Source organism: Petromyzon marinus, chromosome 29, assembly GCF_048934315.1.
Source record: "Petromyzon marinus isolate PM22_M1 ecotype Great Lakes invasive population chromosome 29, UKy_Petmar_22M1.pri1.0, whole genome shotgun sequence".
Classification (NCBI taxonomy): Eukaryota; Metazoa; Chordata; class Hyperoartia; order Petromyzontiformes; family Petromyzontidae; genus Petromyzon; species Petromyzon marinus.
The window spans coordinates 3,398,623-3,417,382 of record NC_133695.1 but is presented as its reverse complement, the minus strand read 5'-3'; the positions used below and the strand labels follow the sequence as shown (position 1 = coordinate 3,417,382).

Genomic DNA, 18,760 nt, shown 5'->3' with positions numbered 1-18,760 from the left:
TTATAGGTGACCCAGCTCACTCTTGCAAATGAGACTCATCGTGGCCTCTTGAATTCTCACTTGGTTAAACTTGAATCGACCTCAGGTGGGTCCGGGGAAAGGGTTCCGATATCATTTTGCCACCCATGTTGGCCGTGACACGAGGGCTGGATACTCTCGCGCGCGCGTGCACGCGCGCAGTGTGCGCTATAAAAGTCACGACGCGTGGAAAAAAAAAATCCCCAAATGTGGCTGCTCGAGTTATCTGCACCCATGCCCATGATAAGTGAGAGCGACGCGTGATTGCCGCACGTGTGACTTGATGGCTCGGAGTGCAACCCTCTTCCCATCCCTCCTTTGCGAGACACACGACGAGGCCTCAGAAGTAAGCGGCCGCCCATGTAAGGGTAGGAAATTGAGGCCACGTTGATAAGGGGGGCATGGAGCTATTCCGAGCTTTTCAAAAAAAATATATATATATTATTTTTATTATTATTAAATCATGGGTCCTCTTAACCGTGCCGCTTAAACGTTCACACTCTTCCTCCCGAAAGGTCTCCTTGGAATTCTCGTCCGGCCAGGTGAGAGTTGTCTATCCATGTGCTGAGCTGTTTCATTTGCTGCGCGTGCATCACTTGACACCCTTGGACACTCTTGCCAATGGGATGTTCCATCCTAAGGTGTTTTGCAGGTAGGTGTGTTCGTAAAGAAATAGCTGCATATTTGGGCCCGTTTATGCAGTCCCTGCGCGCTGTGATGTCCATCTGCTTCTTTCTCTTTCAGACCTCGTAGCTCTGAATGTTTATGTCTGATCTGCACTTTGGTGGAATACACTGACTCAGCAGGTCTCTGTCTCCAACTGATGGGGATCTGCACTTACTTTGTAGTCTCCGTCGCTTCCGTATGGTTCGGTGCAACACGCACGACTATATTGGTTGTCACTCGGTAAACTAGGCCAACCTTGCAAGACAGGCTTGAAGTCCCAAATTAAGTCAGCCGTTTCGAATGCATGGCGGAGAGGTGGCGCAGTGGTCAGCGCCATACGCTACGAATCCAAAATCCCGGGTTCGATTCCCGGTCACGCCCAACATCATAGTGGCAAAAGTATGATCAGAACCAGTGTTGCTCCTCCCACCCCTTCACCGACCTGCATTAACCAGCGTGGTGAAGTATGGTCAACCCCCCCTCCTCCCCTCCGTTATGACCGACAAGGCTTAAGGCGACTTTCAGCCATCGGTGGCTTAAACATTGAAAATGTCAGAATTTTTAATGGTATGATTATTGATTGTAAAAGTGTGTGTGTTTTTTTTTACTTTCGTGCTCTAAATATTTGAGTGCGAGGTCTCCCTCGAACGAGGGACGCGCTCGCAGTGGGCTCGCACCAGCCGGCGAATAAAGGAGACGGTGTACGCGCCTGGAGGCAATTGACATTCGTTTGTGAGTGGCTCCGTGTTGATCATTGTTATTATTGCGTAGCAAAAAGGCATGTGGCTTGACAACACAATAATGGAGTGCGGTGTAATGTTTGAGCGCGCGTGGTCCCCTTAACGTGATTCCCGTCAGCTCTAAATGAAACTTTCATTTGTGAATTCCGAAAGCCAATTTCTGTCGCGTTGTTCTCTTGCTCTTGCAACAGTCGGTGGTTTCATAATGGCCTCTGCATGTTTTGCGAGCGGCAAATCGCTTAACCGGATATTGCCTTGGAACACTTTGGCCTGCCAGGGCTTTGTCGGGCCAACCATTGAGTTGTTAAGCCGCAAGGGGCATTCGTGAGAAGGAACAAATTTAGCGGCATTGCAAACAGTGACCCACGGTGCCATTGGGACAATGTGCCGGCTCACAATGCATAGAGGATAATCATCGTGGTCGGCAGAAATAATACGTCGTCAAGAATTGATACCTCAATCAATTATCTTGCTCTTAAAAAAATAACTACGGACACATTGGCCTCTAATTCCAAACATTCAAATGATTCACGAGGATCAGGGCAATGTAATCACGCAGACGCCAACACATCACGGGAGCAAACAGGGATTTTTAAGAAAGGTTTTTCTACAATTTGCCACACATATACAGCACTGTCATCACATTTAGGGGGTTATCCACGGTCCAGTCCAGACATCACTCGCCACTTGATGTTAGCCGTGGCCGGGATTCAAACTCGCTCGCCGACAGTCAAGTCGCCTCCCCGCCACTCTTCTATCGCTACTGCTGTGCACGGTTGCTGCCGTTCACGTGAACTTCACTCCATCGACTCCTCCACTCATGCGGCTCTGAGCAGCCTACGACTGTTCTCGTCTTCATCCGCGCTGTGTTCAACCACCACGCCGCAGGTCATCCACACGCTCTTCTTCCTGCGTCGTCCCTCGCACTCTTCCACTTTTGAATTCCCTCCCGTCGTCGAATTTTTTGCCACCAAGTTATTACCAAACCTCACTCAAGTCAAGACACGTGCTAACTCTTATTCTGTTACACCTTCAAACGGCGCTTTTTGTTGCTGGACGCTTGACGTGTTGCGCTTCTTTTGTGCCTGTAGTGGTAATAATAGCGATTACAAACGACTCAGATCGCCGTGTTGTTAGCGCAGTGCGCCAACCACTGCGCCACTGCTCCTCCCAAATGTGAAATCGGCTCCGGGTTATTGCGCCAACTCGACGTGAGCGGGGAGGGAATTCTGCGCGAGCGGTGGCATTCGTCACGAACAAACACCACGTGTGCCACCTCCCAAGATGCCCCGCGCACTGGCAGCATCCGTGCAATGAGGAGTACGTCCTTAACTTAACAAACGAGCCCACTTTTTGGTTTCTACTTGCCGGGGATATTATCTTGACACGCATGGGATGGCCGCATTATTTAAACGGCGCGCGCGCGTGCGTGCGTGCGCGTGTGCGTGCGTGCGTGCGCATAATGTACAGCTAATGCCTCGCCTAGTTAGCATATGCACGATATCATTATGCGATACGAAATGGTTGGTAGTTGGGCCGCTTAATATTTGTCGGGCGCTTCGCAGAGGCTACTGAGACGATGTCCCCGGGGCATCCGTATTGTAGAGCCTTTTTTATTTTTAGTGTATTACCACAGGCTGATCCATTTACGGATACCGCAATAAAATAATACTTGCGTTGGGAAATGACGGAGCAAGAGACATTGCAATGCAAATGACCCCTAACATGGTTTTGCCTTTGCTTATTAATTTCTGTGTTCACACCACATTGGTATACACACATATTGCGTTTTAGAAATGTAACTGGGGATCACAAGACATCTGGACCACGCCGTACATGTCTTCCAACAATCTCAATCATTTATCCTAATTAGTTGTGATCATGAATGCCTCCGATATCTCACGATGTTGTGATGTAAACATCTCACCTGGCACCTGCACACGTGGTTTCAATCTCAACACATGCACACACATCACACCGTCGAACACTTTGCGTATGCACTTTACCTAGCATTTATTTAACAATAGTCAATCATCTGTTGAGAATAAGGTTTAAGTGGGTCGTTATAAATCAGAGGGGTATCTATAACTGGACCACCTTGTTGTATGTGCGTGTTATGTGTTTGTGTGCGTGTGTATTTAATGCAATGTACAATGAATGGCATGTGTATATATCACGCTATAATATTCTTATATCGCGGTATTCATAAACTGAACACATTTCATATTGCTTTTCAGCTTTAAAATATTGAATACCGTGTATATTGTAAGCAACAATATGCGGTATTTTCAATTTATCTTTGAGGTTTGCATTTTCGCTGTTACAGTATCCTGTATGCTGACCCTGAGTCTGCATAAGAAGCAGCGCTCATTGTTTAACGAGGTCACCCACTCCGTTGTGGGAACGAGTTCATTTCAGGGCGCCACTGTGGCGAGATGTTGACTACCTCGCCCGGTATACAGAAGTTCGCGTGGGTTCAATCCCGACCCTGACAATGCCTGCTGTATATTTGGAGTTTGCGTGTCTCTCTCCCCGTGGTCGCCTGCAATTTTTTCTCTGGCTCCTCCGGTTTTGCCTCTACATTTAGAAACATCCCTTTAGAGCATTTTTGGCTGCAATACATTTCGACGTGACAAGCCACTTCGCTGAGCTGTCATTTGTGGTCAGGTCACTTCTGAAAAAGAGCTACATAGCTCAGTGGGCCTTACCTGGTAAAATAAAAAAAGTAGTTTAGTTTAAAAGTGTACATTTTGGGGGAAAGTTACGCAACAATCGCGTTCATACAAGGAATTGGGACCACACGCATTGCGTTGTCTTGTACCTGCAAGCACACGCACAACCCTCATGCTGTCAGTCCACTGCTGGATGAACGGACTCCCCATGCCGTGCGGGTCGTGGGGGTGATTTGACCATACTTCACCGCACGCGGCTTATTTAAGCGGATGGTGCAAAGGACGGTACCGGTGAAAATTTCACTCGCCCCGGATGTTCACCGTGTCCTGGGAAATAAACGACACACTTAGCAAGTAACAGCAACACGTATCAGGCTTTAGCGACAAATATCATCTATAATAGAGGGGTTTTTTTGGGTTAGATCGCGTAAATATATAAATGTGTTATTAAAACCCGCCACCACCCGACACAGCCAACTCGTAAGGGTTGTCACGTAAACAGAACGTGGCCAATTCGTCACTAGTACAGCAACACCGGTGTGTTGGAGAGCCAAGCCACAACATTTACAATCTGAGTACGACGTTAATTACAACTAGCTTCATCAGGCGACAGCCAGATATGTGGAGAAGTCCACTTGTTTGGTTCCTTATATAGAGGCGTAGATTACCAGGTAAGGCCCCAACTTGAGCGATAGAGCTCTTTGTCAGAAGCGACCTGGTAACAAATGATTGCTCACGTGGAAGGAAAACAAGCGGAGGACCCGGAGAAAAATCCACGCGACAACGCAGGAGAGAGACACGCAGACTCCAAATATACAGCAGACGTCAGGGTCGGGATCGAATCCACGACCCCCTGAAAAGCAGGCGAGGTATATTTAACATCTCGCCACCGCGGAAAGGTCCAAGATAAGCAACAACGGGTTCACGGAGCAATACGCTGACTACCACGGTGAACATTCAACGTTAAGCCAACGTTGAAACTTGGTTGTAACCAGTGAATAAATGTTTTGTGTTTACCGAGACCGCAGTGTAACGCCGCAAGCTTTAATTAATCAAGAATGTCTTGCAACGTATTAAATATTGAAAAGGTCACTATGGATTAATCAATCAACAACATATTGTTTCTCAAGTTTATTTGTGATTGAAAAGCTCAGACTAGCTATAATTAATAATTACGTGGACCACGTGCCTTACATGAATAATTCAACGCAATGGGAACATGCTTTGTCTTTTTTTTATGTGAAACAATTTCGGAAGGATCAATTAATCATCAATTTGTTGATGCATTTTAAGTAAAAAAAAAATGTATTTAAAGACGGGTTATCTCATTGATTTCTGATGAACAAGGAATCACTGAGCAGGCCGACTCTTGATTGTTTGCATAATTAACTCATGAACACGTACAAGATGCTGAACGAGGTTACAATCCATACGGAGTGAAGTATCTATTCATTAGCAATCCACTGCTGCATATCTCATGTTTATTTTGAGACTTGAAAGCAAACTTTTATTTTGATATCTGGTTGATCACTCTATGTGTGATTATCTTCACGTGGCGTGTGACAGTGCGCATGTGTAGCCCTGTGAAGGTTCCCCGTGCCTCGTCGGTCATGATGTTGTTTGACCATAATTGTAAATTTGAAGCTTTCGTGACTGCAAGGATTCATACTCTTTGTTTTTTTCGGTACCTACGTGACTTTACCGAAAAAAACAAAGAGTTTGTTTGACCATACTTCACCACGGAGGTTGGTGCCGTTTGATAAAAGGGGAACGCCCAGGGCCGGCTCCACGTATTGTTAGATGCTGCCGGATATTGATGTAAATATATGTACAGTACACAAGGACAAATACAAAGATCCCCCGTATAGGCTTAACAGAGTTTTGGGGCGAGTGCTGTTAGCTAGCGCCTATGAAGGTTGGCATGGCACACGAAGGGATGGGCGGCCGGCATCACGCCTATAGGCGTCATGCACGTCGCCAGATACTCATTTGAGGCTGAGTCGACCTAGGGGATGCCCATGACTGGTTCAAATAATCGTCAATGGTGTTGGCCGTGAGCAGAAAATCGAACTGAGGTCGCCGGGTTGTAGCTCAGCGCCTGCTACAAATATGTGCACGCGTGTTCCGATGTACACCCCATTATCTGTCCACTGCCAAATGAGGGTCCTGGGGGTTACTTTGCCATACTTCACCACGCTAGTCAGTGCGGGTTTGTACAGGCGGGAGAGCGCAGACGTGAAATACGTAAAAGTGCAATGCAACATTCGATTTTGCTGCATTGCCCTCTGCTGCCCACAACGTATACCAGTATCAAAAATAGCAGATTTAAAAAAAAATGCATATACGGTACGGTTTAACGATAAAAAGAGATAAAGGCGCAGCCCTGCAGTTTGCTTGTTCGCGCCACTGCTGGCGGAAGGGCCGACACCAAAGGGAACCAGTGAGCATTCTGTCCAGCTCTTCCACGCTCGCCAGACACCGTTGACGAAATGGGAGTACCCACGCTTTACCCCACTACGCGCAACCGATGTTACTCTATACTGCTGGGTGGACATAGGCGGTAGGATTAAAACAAAAAACTAGCATCATTGGGCGCATTTAAAATACGTGTATATTTATATTAGATGATTGCTGTACATGGGGACAAAAGGCCCCGCTGCGGAACGTTGGTCGACAAAAAACAACCCCACGTGAATATATCTACCAAGCCCCACGCATTCGATGCGTCCTGATTGATGGGCGGGGGGGAGGGGGGAGTTTGTGGACAGACAACCCGTGGAAGGGTAGTGGTGGGGAAGGAGAAACGGTTGTCTCATTTACATGGGAACATCGCGGCCGGTACAACATTCGTTGTGGATATGTATGAGAAATCAAGATTATGTATGAGAAAGTTAAAGGGGGGGGGGTAAAAGGGGGGACGGGGGTTTAACATCTGGGGGGTGGGGAGTCCCCGGTTTCTATGTCGGAGGAATTGAGGGGTGGGAGCCGTGGGAGTCGCCCCCCCCCCCACCCAAATCAACAAAACGCCAGAGCGGCTGGTGCTCGACACGAGGCTTCCCCGACGAATCGTCGGCGCGTCGCTTTAACGATACCGAGCCGGGAGATGGAATCCAACCGACGACATCTGGGATCACAAGTCCAATGCGATAACCAGTACGGTCACTGTGGCAGCAGCAGAAATCAGCAAGCAGCAAAGAAAAAAATTACAAGAATAATTATACAAATTTATTGCTGGCGACGCCTCTAGAATTAATGCACATTGGCATTACTCGCGTGTAGTGGTAATAATAATAATGATAGCAGATGATGCGAATATGTAAGCGGCGTGAAATTGGAATGTGAGCGAAGCGCTTTGTGGGCTATCTTCTTTCCCGAGCGGTTTGTATTCTAGAGATGTGGGCTCCGCCACGCCAGCCACTCGCGTTCAGCTTATTAACCAACCGCTCGTTTAATTCTGCCGCAAGTGTGAAAATGCACGCATGCAACGCTGAATGGACGAGTCGATTCATCCCTACTGCGTAAGATGTGTAGGTTTTTTTTTGCCGGGATATTGCAGTGGCCTCATAATCGCGTGTGCGTTCATCCGCGGAAGCTCCGGCCGTGTTTGAATTCATAGTCACTATCAACCATGTTTTATCCACTGCTGGATGAAGCACCCCCCGCCGCCCCCCCCCCCATCACGGCCTCGCAATCTCACAATCCACGTTCCTGTACACGAGCTCATTTCGTATACTCTGTCTCCACGGTGTGTACATGGTTACCTCGTTATTCGCGATGGATACGTTACGGAGATGCCCGTGAATGTCAAAATTTCGCGGATAATTATATCGGCCTAGGAAAATTAAGTACCTGAAATGCATATGTAAATGAGCTATTAAATGCATGACAATTATAATAATATAATTACTTTCTCGCATCACATTCTGTCTCATCACTTTATCTCATCGCTTTATTTTCTCTCTCGATGCATTCGTGTAGCGTTCCAGTTAAGATTAGCGGATAGCCAAAACCGCGAATAACGAGAAGATCCTTTGACGTCATCTCGGACGTGTTTCCTCTTGTGTTATACGCAAGGTTAATTTAAAGGAAGTCAATTAAACAAACAATTGGGTTGAGGAAGTACCATGGACACATCATGGCTGGGAGGGATGACTGGCGGCCGATGGGCGAGACTGGTGATGGAATGGCAGCCAAAACGATGGAGCGCAGCCGAGAGGGTCGACCACCACGGAGATGGAGCCATGGGATCAGTTCATCTACTGCTGGATGAAGGAGGCCTTCATCCAGCAGTAGATGGACCACAGTTGATGAGGAATATAGAATAGTAACGTGTTAAGGGTGAACACATTAATGAATCAATCCTTTCTGCCCACGCTTGTACATGAGAGCCATTTTATTATATATTGCAGATTTGCTTGTACGGCGTCTGTGGCAGTGGGAGGTGATGAATATTGTTCGTGGAACAAAGGGAGACGAGAGGTGGTTGTGAGTGTGGGGAGAGGTGCTGCTATGTAGTGCAGATAGATGCGGAGGTGGTGGGCATGGAGGGCAAAGTAAGTTTACAACTGGTGGTGGTGATTTGGTGGTGATGATAATCTTGGTAATGAGTATGGGAAAGCACTAGAATTAGAAGCGGTGGTATTGACGATCATGGTAGCGATGATGATGATGATGAGGGTGATGGATTGGTGGTGATTGTGGTGGGGAGAGAGGAATTCGCAAGGAAGATAGCGCAATAGCAAAGGCGGTGATTGTTTTTTTGCATGATATTTGGTAACGATGACAGTGATGGCGCTGACGATGGTGGTGGTGATGGCGATTATTGCAGCAGTAAGAAGTGTGGTATGTGCACGGGGGACTGCATGAGAATGAAAGTGGTGATAGTGATGATGGTGATTGCATGAGTGATGAATTAAGGATCGAGCGCGATAAGATAAATGTTGGTGTTGATGATGATGATGATAATAATAATAATGCGAATATTAGTGATGAAGAGGAGTCTCTGCAGGGAAGATATATGGAGAATATAAGTGGTGGTGATCGTGATGATGACGTTGATAATGACGATAATATCAGTGATGAGTGTGGTAAGAAGAGTGGGATTGTTACAGCGAAGACATCTGGATAATAGAAGTGGTGGTCATGATGAAGATGACGGTGGTGGTGGTGGCAGCATTGATGAGGGCGGTGATGATAATGATGGTGATAGTGTCAGCAGCGAGAGCAATGAGGGCAATGAGCAGATGAAGTGTGTACGGCGCAGAGAGCTGGAGGAGAACGGCAGTGCTGGTGGTGGTAGGCGGAGTTGGTGCGCGCGTCACTCTGCAATCCACGCGCTGCGCGCAGACGTGTCATTGCGTGCGTGCCGAGAGCATCCTCGCGTCTCTGCCGGCTGATAAAGCAACGAGTTGCTGCTGCTGCTGCGACTGCCTCATAGCACGAGCGAGCGAGCGAGCCAGGGAGCCAGAGAGCTAGCGAGCCCATTGGACTGGACAAGCCCAGCCAGATAGCTAAAAATACAAGCTCAAAATAATCGCATCTTTTTTTCTTTCGTTTGTTGTTGTTGTTTAATTAAATCAGCGTATTGGCTAGAAGAAAGCAAAATGTCACTTTTTGAAAAATCTTTGCTACCACAGCCCCGGGTTTTGGCTTTGATATGATATTGTTTTGGCACGTGACTTATTTATTTATATATATTTGATTAATATATTTTTATTTTGCGGAATTTTCAAATGCAGATTATTTCTTGTATTTATGTAGTTATTATTATTTAGAATTACGATGCATTAGGCTCAGTGGTTTTTGAGCTCACGGATTTAATGCGCGATGAAAATGAGACGTTTACAGATGCGCCTCGGTGGACTGCTCACATAATACGGCGATTAAAATAACTAATAAAGAACAATAATTAGACGAAGACAAAACGACGACGAAAACAAGTCGAGGAAAAGGAGGAGATCAAAATATGAACTGCAATCCACGTCTCGTGTCGTATTAAGAATAAATGAAATAATTGTAACAAAAAAATGTGGACGCAGGGAATGCGCCAGGTCGAGTAGCTCACTAGCTGGATGCTCCAGAGGCAAGGAGCAACTCGCGCAAGAGAGTCCGACTGCAGGTAACGTGCCATCCGCGTCTCTCATCGTCTATTCCGTCTCTATTGCAATCAGAACATCGCTATGGCGTGCGTGTGCGCGCGCTGGGTTCTAACCCACGATATTTTTCCACCGCCACATTTCTGTATTACGCGTTCCGTCCGCCGGGGAGATGGAGCGATGCAATCAGCTCGCGTGCCGGTTTGCTGGACGGGATTATTTCACGACAGCGCAGGACCGATCGTGAGGGTTTCACGGTTTCGGGAAGGCTTGCAGTGGCTTGACCATTGATGATGATGATGGTCGTGGTGCCGATGTCTAAAAAAAACGATGTAATGCTACATCATCCGCGCCGAGCAATTGCTTCCCGACATAGCAGTGGATAGAGCGTGTTTCACTGGAGCAGACACGGAAATACTCGCTTGCGTTACGCAGACCAATTGCGTGCGCGCGCGTGTGTCTGGCCGGTTTATCATTTTGTCCCGGATTTAATGGGTCTGTATTGATTCCTGATTAACGTGGGCATCTGGGTAAAGGTGCGGGAAGGAGGCATGCTTACAATAAAACAACACAATAAAACCGCATCAGAGCAATGATTCGTGTGTGCAAATTGACGCGTGCCAGCGCGTGTAATTATTAGCGTGGTGCTGAACTGGATATTTCTACAGTCCATGCAAGACTGTATGATGGGGGTATAATGCCTACACATTGCACTGTAATTAACCAAATAACATTAAACGCCGGACGTTTTAATAACGGAGAATCATAGACACGGGTCTCTGCGCTTTTAGCAGTCATCATCATTAGCCATGATCAATCCACTGCTGGATAGAGGCCTCCCTCCCCCACCCCCCAAATTCGTCGCCATCTCTGACGGTCGGAGGCTTGCGATGTAGCAATCATCAAGGAATATGAAGGCGGATGGGCTGGGGGTTGGGGGCGGATATAGAGATGAGGTTTGGAGTGCGTCTGTTATTAGTGATGTTATCGCGGGTGATATGATGAACAACGCTGCCGTTGCGCGACTTACTAGGCACGTGAGGAGGCAGGGAGAATTTGTAATCACCCGGCGTAATGCTGTTGCCTGCCTGCTCTTCCTCTGCACAGTTTACATACCGCAACACGTGCGGCGTATTAAATACACGCAGCGTCGTCTCGACTGTGTCCAATTCATCCAGCGGTGGGTCCACATGATTGATCCACCGCTGGATGAATGTCCTCGTCGGCCCCCCCATGCCCCCACGTCGTGGTGGTTGTCTGGCCGTCCTTCAGCGCAGCTTGGTGAAAGCGGGGGGGGGGGGGGTATAGACGTTGAAGCAGAGTGCAGTACAACTATTGTTTTGCTCCACCGCCCTCTGCTGACAACGTCGCTCCGCAGAAGCCGACTGACAGCGCCAGTGTTATCCCTCGCGGTTGCCCATCCAAGCGCTATCCAGGCTTAGCCGTGCTTAGCTTCCACCTATGACCCAAATCACAGGGCGGGGGGGGGGGGGTGCGACCGGATGGTCAGGATCTTGAAAGCCAAGCAGGTCTGGAGCCTGGACTGCGCTTGGTTGGGCTACCCATGTCCATGCCCGGGTTGTCAAAGACAGCTGCTGGGCAATGTGGTGGACATCGGAGAGTAGTGCAGTATAACCCATTGTTGTGCTGTACTGCTATGCTCCTCCTGGCCGTCACCAACCTGTACTGGACCAGCGTGGTGAAGTATGCTCAAATAACCCCCCCCCCCCTCCTCTGCCACCTTGACTCGCGTAGCGTGGGGAGGCCCTCATCCAGCAGTGGATTGACACAAGGTCTGTGCGTGTCTGTGTATGCAGTGGCTTGTTCATTTGCAGCATAGGCGAAGCGATGCATTGACTGAAACGGTATACGCGTGTGTGTGTGTCGGCGTGTGGTGTCGTGTGTGCGTGCTATGGGTGTAGCGGTGGTGTAGTGGTTAGCGCGCTGCGCTACGAATCCGGTGACTGGAGTTCGATTTCCGCTCACGGCCAACACCAGTAACGATTGTCTGAACGGGTCCTGGGCCTCCTCTTGGTCGACTCAGCCTCAAATGAGTGCCGCATGCGGTGTGTAAACATTGCCACTCGGGAAACAAAGGCGGCCGGGCGTAGTGTTGGCTACCCTCCCCCTCGTGTGCCGTGCCGGCCTTCATAGGTACTCGCTAACGGCACTTGCCCCAACAGTCTGTTGAAGGCTATATGAGGGATTTTTGTCTGTATAGAAAGTAGCACATATCAGTCGATACGTACTGAATCATAATGATGCCCTTTATCATCACCGCTATCAGACTGATGGACTATTTGCATTCCCTATGTATGCAATGCACTGTGTGGTTTGAATGGAGAAATGTGATTGGGTCTTATACCAAGTAAACTATATCAATATTCATAGCACCACGTACTCTATAGAAAACTGGGAATTAGCATAATTTACAAACACCAGTAGGTTATTAATTAAGTGGTACATTTCCTTCAGGGGGAAAAAAAATTACATACTGTAGTCATTTTAAGTGAAAGCATCACAGTATTATGTATGAATCCAGGTGTGTGTGTTTTGACTGGCCGCTAGTTGTGCGTGCTTCAGGATAGTGATTGTATTGTATGATTGTACAATGTATGCTGTTCGTGAGCGTATACAAATCAATAGCTTAAGCCGTGCCTTTTGCTATTCCTGTGTTATACATTGCCCTACGTGCATGTATTTGTCTATTAAACGTTGCATGTATGTTAGGTATCCGTGTGTATAGAGTACCTTACATGCATGCATGTGTTTATACTATTTGTACGTGGCGTGCCTGAATTTATCTTTAATACATGGCAGCCTGTACAATCCATCGGCTGTGCACAGGGAGTGAGTGCATAGCTCTATTGACACACGGAAACCTTTATCCTATAAGGGACACAAGTAGACACAACGGTCTGGTATAAATGAACGTATTCATGGTGATGAATTGCCATCACGAAACACAGCATTCCAAGTATGCTGTGCAATATTGCTCACGTCTCTCACATTTCAGCTATCGTGTGTCTGCGTGTGTCTGTGCGTGTCAGCGTGTGTCTGTCTGTGTGTGGGGGGAGCGGTAGTGTAGTGGTCACGAAGCCGGCTTCCCCAGTTCGATCCCCGCTCAGGGCCAACAAAGCCAGTGCCCGATATCTACACCGGTCCTGGGCCTCCCCTAGGTCGACTTAACCTGACATGAATACCTGGTGCGATGTGTAAACATCGCCACTGGGGAGACAAAGGTGGCCGGGCGTGGTGTTGGCCACCCACCCCCTCGTGTACCGTTCCGGCCTTCATAGGTGCTCGCGAACAGCGCTCGCCCCAACAGTCTGTTGAAGTCTACACGGGCGATCTTTGTCTCTGTGGATAATGAGCTGATTACGTATGCATGCGCAGTCAGTGATATGTATGTAGTAAACGTGTATACATGCGCAAGGAGTCAGCTCTCTCTTTCTCTCGGGGGAGACGGGGGTGGTGATGGGGGGAGGGTAATAGGGCTTCTCCGTGCGCGTGGCGTGTGGCGTGTGGGGTGGGGGGTGCTGCTAGCCTAGGGGGCCCGCGGTGAGAGGGGGGCATCTTCCCTCTGTCTGTGTCAGCCTCCGGGTGCCACGAGCACGGATGTGATTGTGGCCCTCTGTGCAGACTGTCTTGTCCGTCTTCCTGTTTGTCTACCTGCCTATCTGTATCCCTGTCTGGCTGCCTGCTTCTCAGGCTGTCTTCTTGTCTACGCCTCTGTTTGCCTGCTTGCCTGCCTGCCTGTATGTTTGTCTCTCTGTCCACCTGCCTCCCTGCCTGCTTCCTTGCCTGTCTGCCTGTGTACCTGCCTGCATTTTCTTTGTCCCCCTGCCTGCGTTGTCTTTCTGGCCACTTGATCTGCCCGTTTGTCTGACCGTCTCTGTCTTGCTGTGCACATGTCTGCCCGTCTATCTTCACGTGTGCCTGCTCGCCTGCCTGTCTGTTCGCTGCGATGTGATGGAGAGGCGGGCGCGCTTGGGTACTCCCCACTGTGCGGCAGAGTGGGTGCAGAGATGAGATGATTGCAGAGGCATCGCATCCTCGCGCCACCGCCTCTGCAGATACTGGAAGGCGGCGCATGGTTGCATGGTGCACGGGGGCTCCATCTCTTCGTAAGCCGACAAATCTGCAAGATGTAGGCGTGCATCGTCGTCGTCCTTAACGTGTCCACGCGTGATTGACACCACGTGACGCGGTTAATAGACGAGGACAACCGGAATCCACGCTTTGCACAACCCACTTTTCCAAACCACTTTCCCTCTGTCGCCCAGAGGATAGTGGTTGCCTTTTGTCACGTAACTTGTTCACGAATAAGAGAAAATTGACTGTTAAAATGCTAATTCGTGGTAATGGAAAGGATATAAGAACCCGCACATTCTTCATGTGCACTTCATTGTATCATTTTCTTTTCCTTAGCAATTCCTTTTGTTACATGTATCCCCCGAATAAATTGCATTTGATTTTATTGGCATCACGTGACAAGGTAACAAAAATATTCGTTTGGAACTCTCGGAGCTCGCAGTGAATCACCCCGCGTGAGAGAAAGAGTCTGGGAAGGTGACATTGCAGAATTATTTCTGAAGTCACTTCAAGAGACCTGTTTGTTCTCAGCAGTAACACAATTTTAACATGCTCTGCAACGAGAGTTTGTCACATGTCAATCAAGCCAATCACTTTTTTTCTGTCTCAAGATCCTGGAATGTTGTCAAATGCAGTGAGCCCCCCTCCCCCTCCTCCCTTCTCCCCAAAATTGTTGAACATGATGGATTTTTTTCTGCCGTCAATAACAGCTAGTTGCACCTAGACCATGGACTCGCTCAATTTAAAACTTCTGTTGAATCACAGGCAGCAGCGTCTGGATTCCAACCCAGGCTTTCAGCGGTCATGGATCAGTTCCCTGACCTCGGAGCAACCTCGCCACCTAATTTTCGAAGTGACAAAAAAAGGTTTAATATCACTTTTCTGGTATTTGCTTGATTTACAATTTTAATAATGTCATTTCAACCTTCGTTTAATCATGTGTATATATAAAAAAACACTTTTTCTTCTATACGTATTGTCACAATGTCTAAAATGATATATTGCTTTGGTAAACATTATTAATCAGTTTTGTCTGCTACATAAGTAAAGGTGAAAAGATATATGCCCAGCCCTGCAATTGGTGGCAGAAGGAGGCCTCCACTAGAAGGATCTCAACGGAGGGCATTTGGCCTACTCTTTCACACTGGCCAGTCGTCTCGGAAGACGCCATCTGCTCTGTATCTTTAAGGATAAATATTGCACGGAATTGATGTGTCGCTCCTTTTGTTGCAAGGCAGGACCACATTGGAAATGAAGTGTGACTCTGAGGAGTCGAAACTGGTTAGATAACGAGTGTTTCTACGACTTTATCATCATCATCATCATCATTATTAGATGGAGAAATTGAGAGACGGCGAAGGAAGCAGTTCCATTTTTTGTTTACAAATCGACAAATTGTCTCCCTTTGTTGTCTCGGCTCAATATCAGTGAAATCGGGCAGTAGATTGGGCATGCTGTGCATTCCATACGCGTCTTAATTGGAGGATGTTTAAGGCCCGGTGTTAGGTGGGTGGCTGGTAAGAGCTACTCAAATGAGGAAGCAGTGAGGGGCAGTAAGAGAGACATTAGTGATGGCTGAGTGACTCATGGGTCCTATGAGTTAAAGTACTGAGCCAGTGCGCTGTGGATTCCGGGTTCAAGCCCTGTATAATTACTTGGGGGTAAAATGAATCTCATGTGTGGGAAGACTATATCTTAATAATTTATAGATTCTTTTTTCTCAAGGTGGCCGGGTGACTTGAGGGGTCAGAGGACTGAGCTGGCAGCGCTGATAGTCTGGGTTTTAATCCAGGTTTCAGCCGCCCGTGATTAAACCGGCTTCTCGAGTGTAGCGAGTTAATGGTCTCAGCCCGGTCACCAATGGCCAGCCCCCATCGCATTAAACGTGGGCTTTTAATTTCATTTGGCTCGATCCTCACTCTTGAGAATTACATAATTGTATGTGATTAACAATGCGATGATTTAAAAATAGGTCAGTTTAGAGTTCAGGCAAATCTGTCTGTGGCCTGATGAAGCTAGTTGTAATTACTGGCTAAACGTCGTACTCAGATTGTAAATGTTGTGGATTTGCTCTCCAACACACCGGTGTGCTGTACTAGTGACGAATTGGCACGTTCTGTTTACGTGACAAACCCTTTACTTATTGGCTGTGTCGGGTGGTGGAGGGTTTAACGACCCATTTATATTTACGCGATCTAACAACAAAACTACATTATAGATTTACGTCAGCTGGTAAGGCCCAATGAGCTTAAAGCATCTCTTTTAGATGGATGACCACAGTCCACGTGGTGGCGGTTGCAGTACAATGCACGTGGCTTCAGAATTGGTTCTGTGATATCATCGTCCGTGTCTTTTTTTTCTTCCTCTGAGACCAAGTGATGCACTACACAGCTGCAAGACTTTTCTACCCGTGATGTGATGTCGGTAGCAACGTTAGCGTCATAATTGGTAGGGCTGCATGAGGGAATGGACGTCTTCTCTTTACAAAGGGATATTAAACCCCATTCGGAGAAGGCCCTGCGTAGAATGTATGACCAGTTACTTTTTGTCAGTGGTTTAGTATGTTTTGAAATCCTGGAAATGCTGGTGAAAGCAACAGCAGTGAGGGAATAACACTCCAACCTTGCGCAGATGTTCCTCTCAGAGGTCCTACTTGCTGTGCTGTTTCCTTTGTACGTCGAACTGTATGCATGTTGAACTTCTTTCGCACTCTACTTAGCCAACCGTGCTAATCGGAGGTGCGATTAGCACGATCCTTTGGGCACCTCATTGTCATGCACGCGAGTGCCTTATGCAGGCCTCTCCATCTCTGCGTGAGTCATCAACCCCACTACCTTGCATGTTGGATTACAGGACCACACCTCGAGTTTGATGGCTGCAGCCCAGCCACTGACGATGGGACACAAGCCACTGTAAAACTATACACAGCACTGCATGTAAGAATTATCTTTGAGTTTTTAACCCTTGACAATGTACTACTGTTTTCTTGGTTCTTTCGGTAAAGTCGCGTAGAAGGGAAATAATAAAATAATAAAAATAAAACAATGAAATTCTCACGACGTTTCGATTGCAACACAAGCAATCATCACACCTGATGATGATCACACCTGCTGATGATTGCTTGTGTTGCAATCGAAACGTCGTGAGAATTTCATTGTTTTATTTTTATTATTTTATTATTTCCCTTCTACGCGACTTTACCGAAAGAACCAATAATATGAATCCCTGCAGTCACGAAAGCTTTAAATCGAAATGTACCACTGGATGAAGGCCTCCCCACGCTGTGCTCGATCAAAGGGGTTGTCTGCTCATTTAAGGCGGAGTCAACCTATGGGAGACCCAGCACTGGTTCAGGTATGACTCACTAGTGATGATAGCGGTAGCTGGGAATCAAGCTCAATCGCTCAATCTGCACACAAAGATACATTTATAGACCCCCCCCCCCATATAGCCTAAACAGATTGTTGGGGAAAGTGCTGTTAGCGAGTACCTATGAAGGCCGGTACGGCACACGAGGGGGTGGCCAACACCACGCCCGGTCGCCTTTGTATCCCCAGCGGAGATTTTTACACCATACCAGGTACGAAATTCCGGCTGAGCCGACATAGGGGAGGCCCAGTACCGGTTCAGATAATCGTCGCTGAGCGGGAATCGAACTCGGGTGGCCAGGTTCGTAGCGCAGCGCGCTAACCGCTACACTACCGCTCCCTACTGCATACTCTCACACACACATACAGAGTTATACAGACACACGCAGCTGCAGAGGGCAATTGGAGACACTGAGATGCCTCCCGCAGTCCCCATCTAAGGAGGGTTCCCCATTGAGACGTGTTGGCGCTGTCCACAGAGGGGGTGCTGAAATGGAATAAATATCGTTTACTGGCCTTTTCTACTGTTTGTACAACTGGGGGTTGATTGATTGGAAACAACATGTCCTTCCGTCATCAGCCACGGTCAATCCACTGCTGAATGAGGACCTTCTCAAGCCGTTGCCACCTCTTACAATCCTGCGATGCGATCATCAACCCAGGAGTTGCACGTGAGATGATTTCATCCCTCAATCTCTTTGGTGGACCGTCTTCGAGGACACATTCCATTTCTTGGCTGCTACTGTTATTATTCTTGAACATTATCCATCATTCTTACGAAAAATACCCCACCTCATTTAATAAACAAAATGTGGAAAAATACACACGTACGTGTACACACGAACGCACACACACACACAAAACACACGTGCCAAGGCGTGCATACAGCAAGACCGCCTGATTTACACACACACTGTGCTGCCACATTAAGATAATTGTTTGGTGCGAGACGATAAACCGCTGCTTTAGTGGAAAGCGCATTGCATGGGTTGGCAAGATGGGGTTTGTTGAACCCCCCCCCCCCCCCTTTAACTCGCTGGTACAAAATCAATTTTCCACAGTCAAAAAATCACTCGGAGGGACAGATGATTGCGAGCCCTTAGTGG

General features: G+C 47.7%; 1 protein-coding gene across 3 annotated transcripts in view; it reads left to right on the top strand.

Annotated features, from left to right (window-relative positions):
* Positions 1 to 404: 404 nt before the first annotated feature.
* Positions 405 to 18,760, top strand: part of LOC116947340 (sodium/calcium exchanger 1-like) — a 214,683-nt gene continuing 196,327 nt past the window's right edge. For 2 of the 3 annotated variants that reach the window (XM_076070461.1, XM_076070460.1), the window contains exon 1: positions 405 to 560. In XM_076070461.1, coding sequence (XP_075926576.1) covers positions 420 to 560 — 141 coding nt within the window. In that variant the 5' untranslated portion in view covers positions 405 to 419. Of the gene's footprint in view, positions 561 to 9,415; positions 10,215 to 18,760 lie in introns of those variants that run through there. The other variant, XM_032962953.2, reaches the window with a different exon arrangement.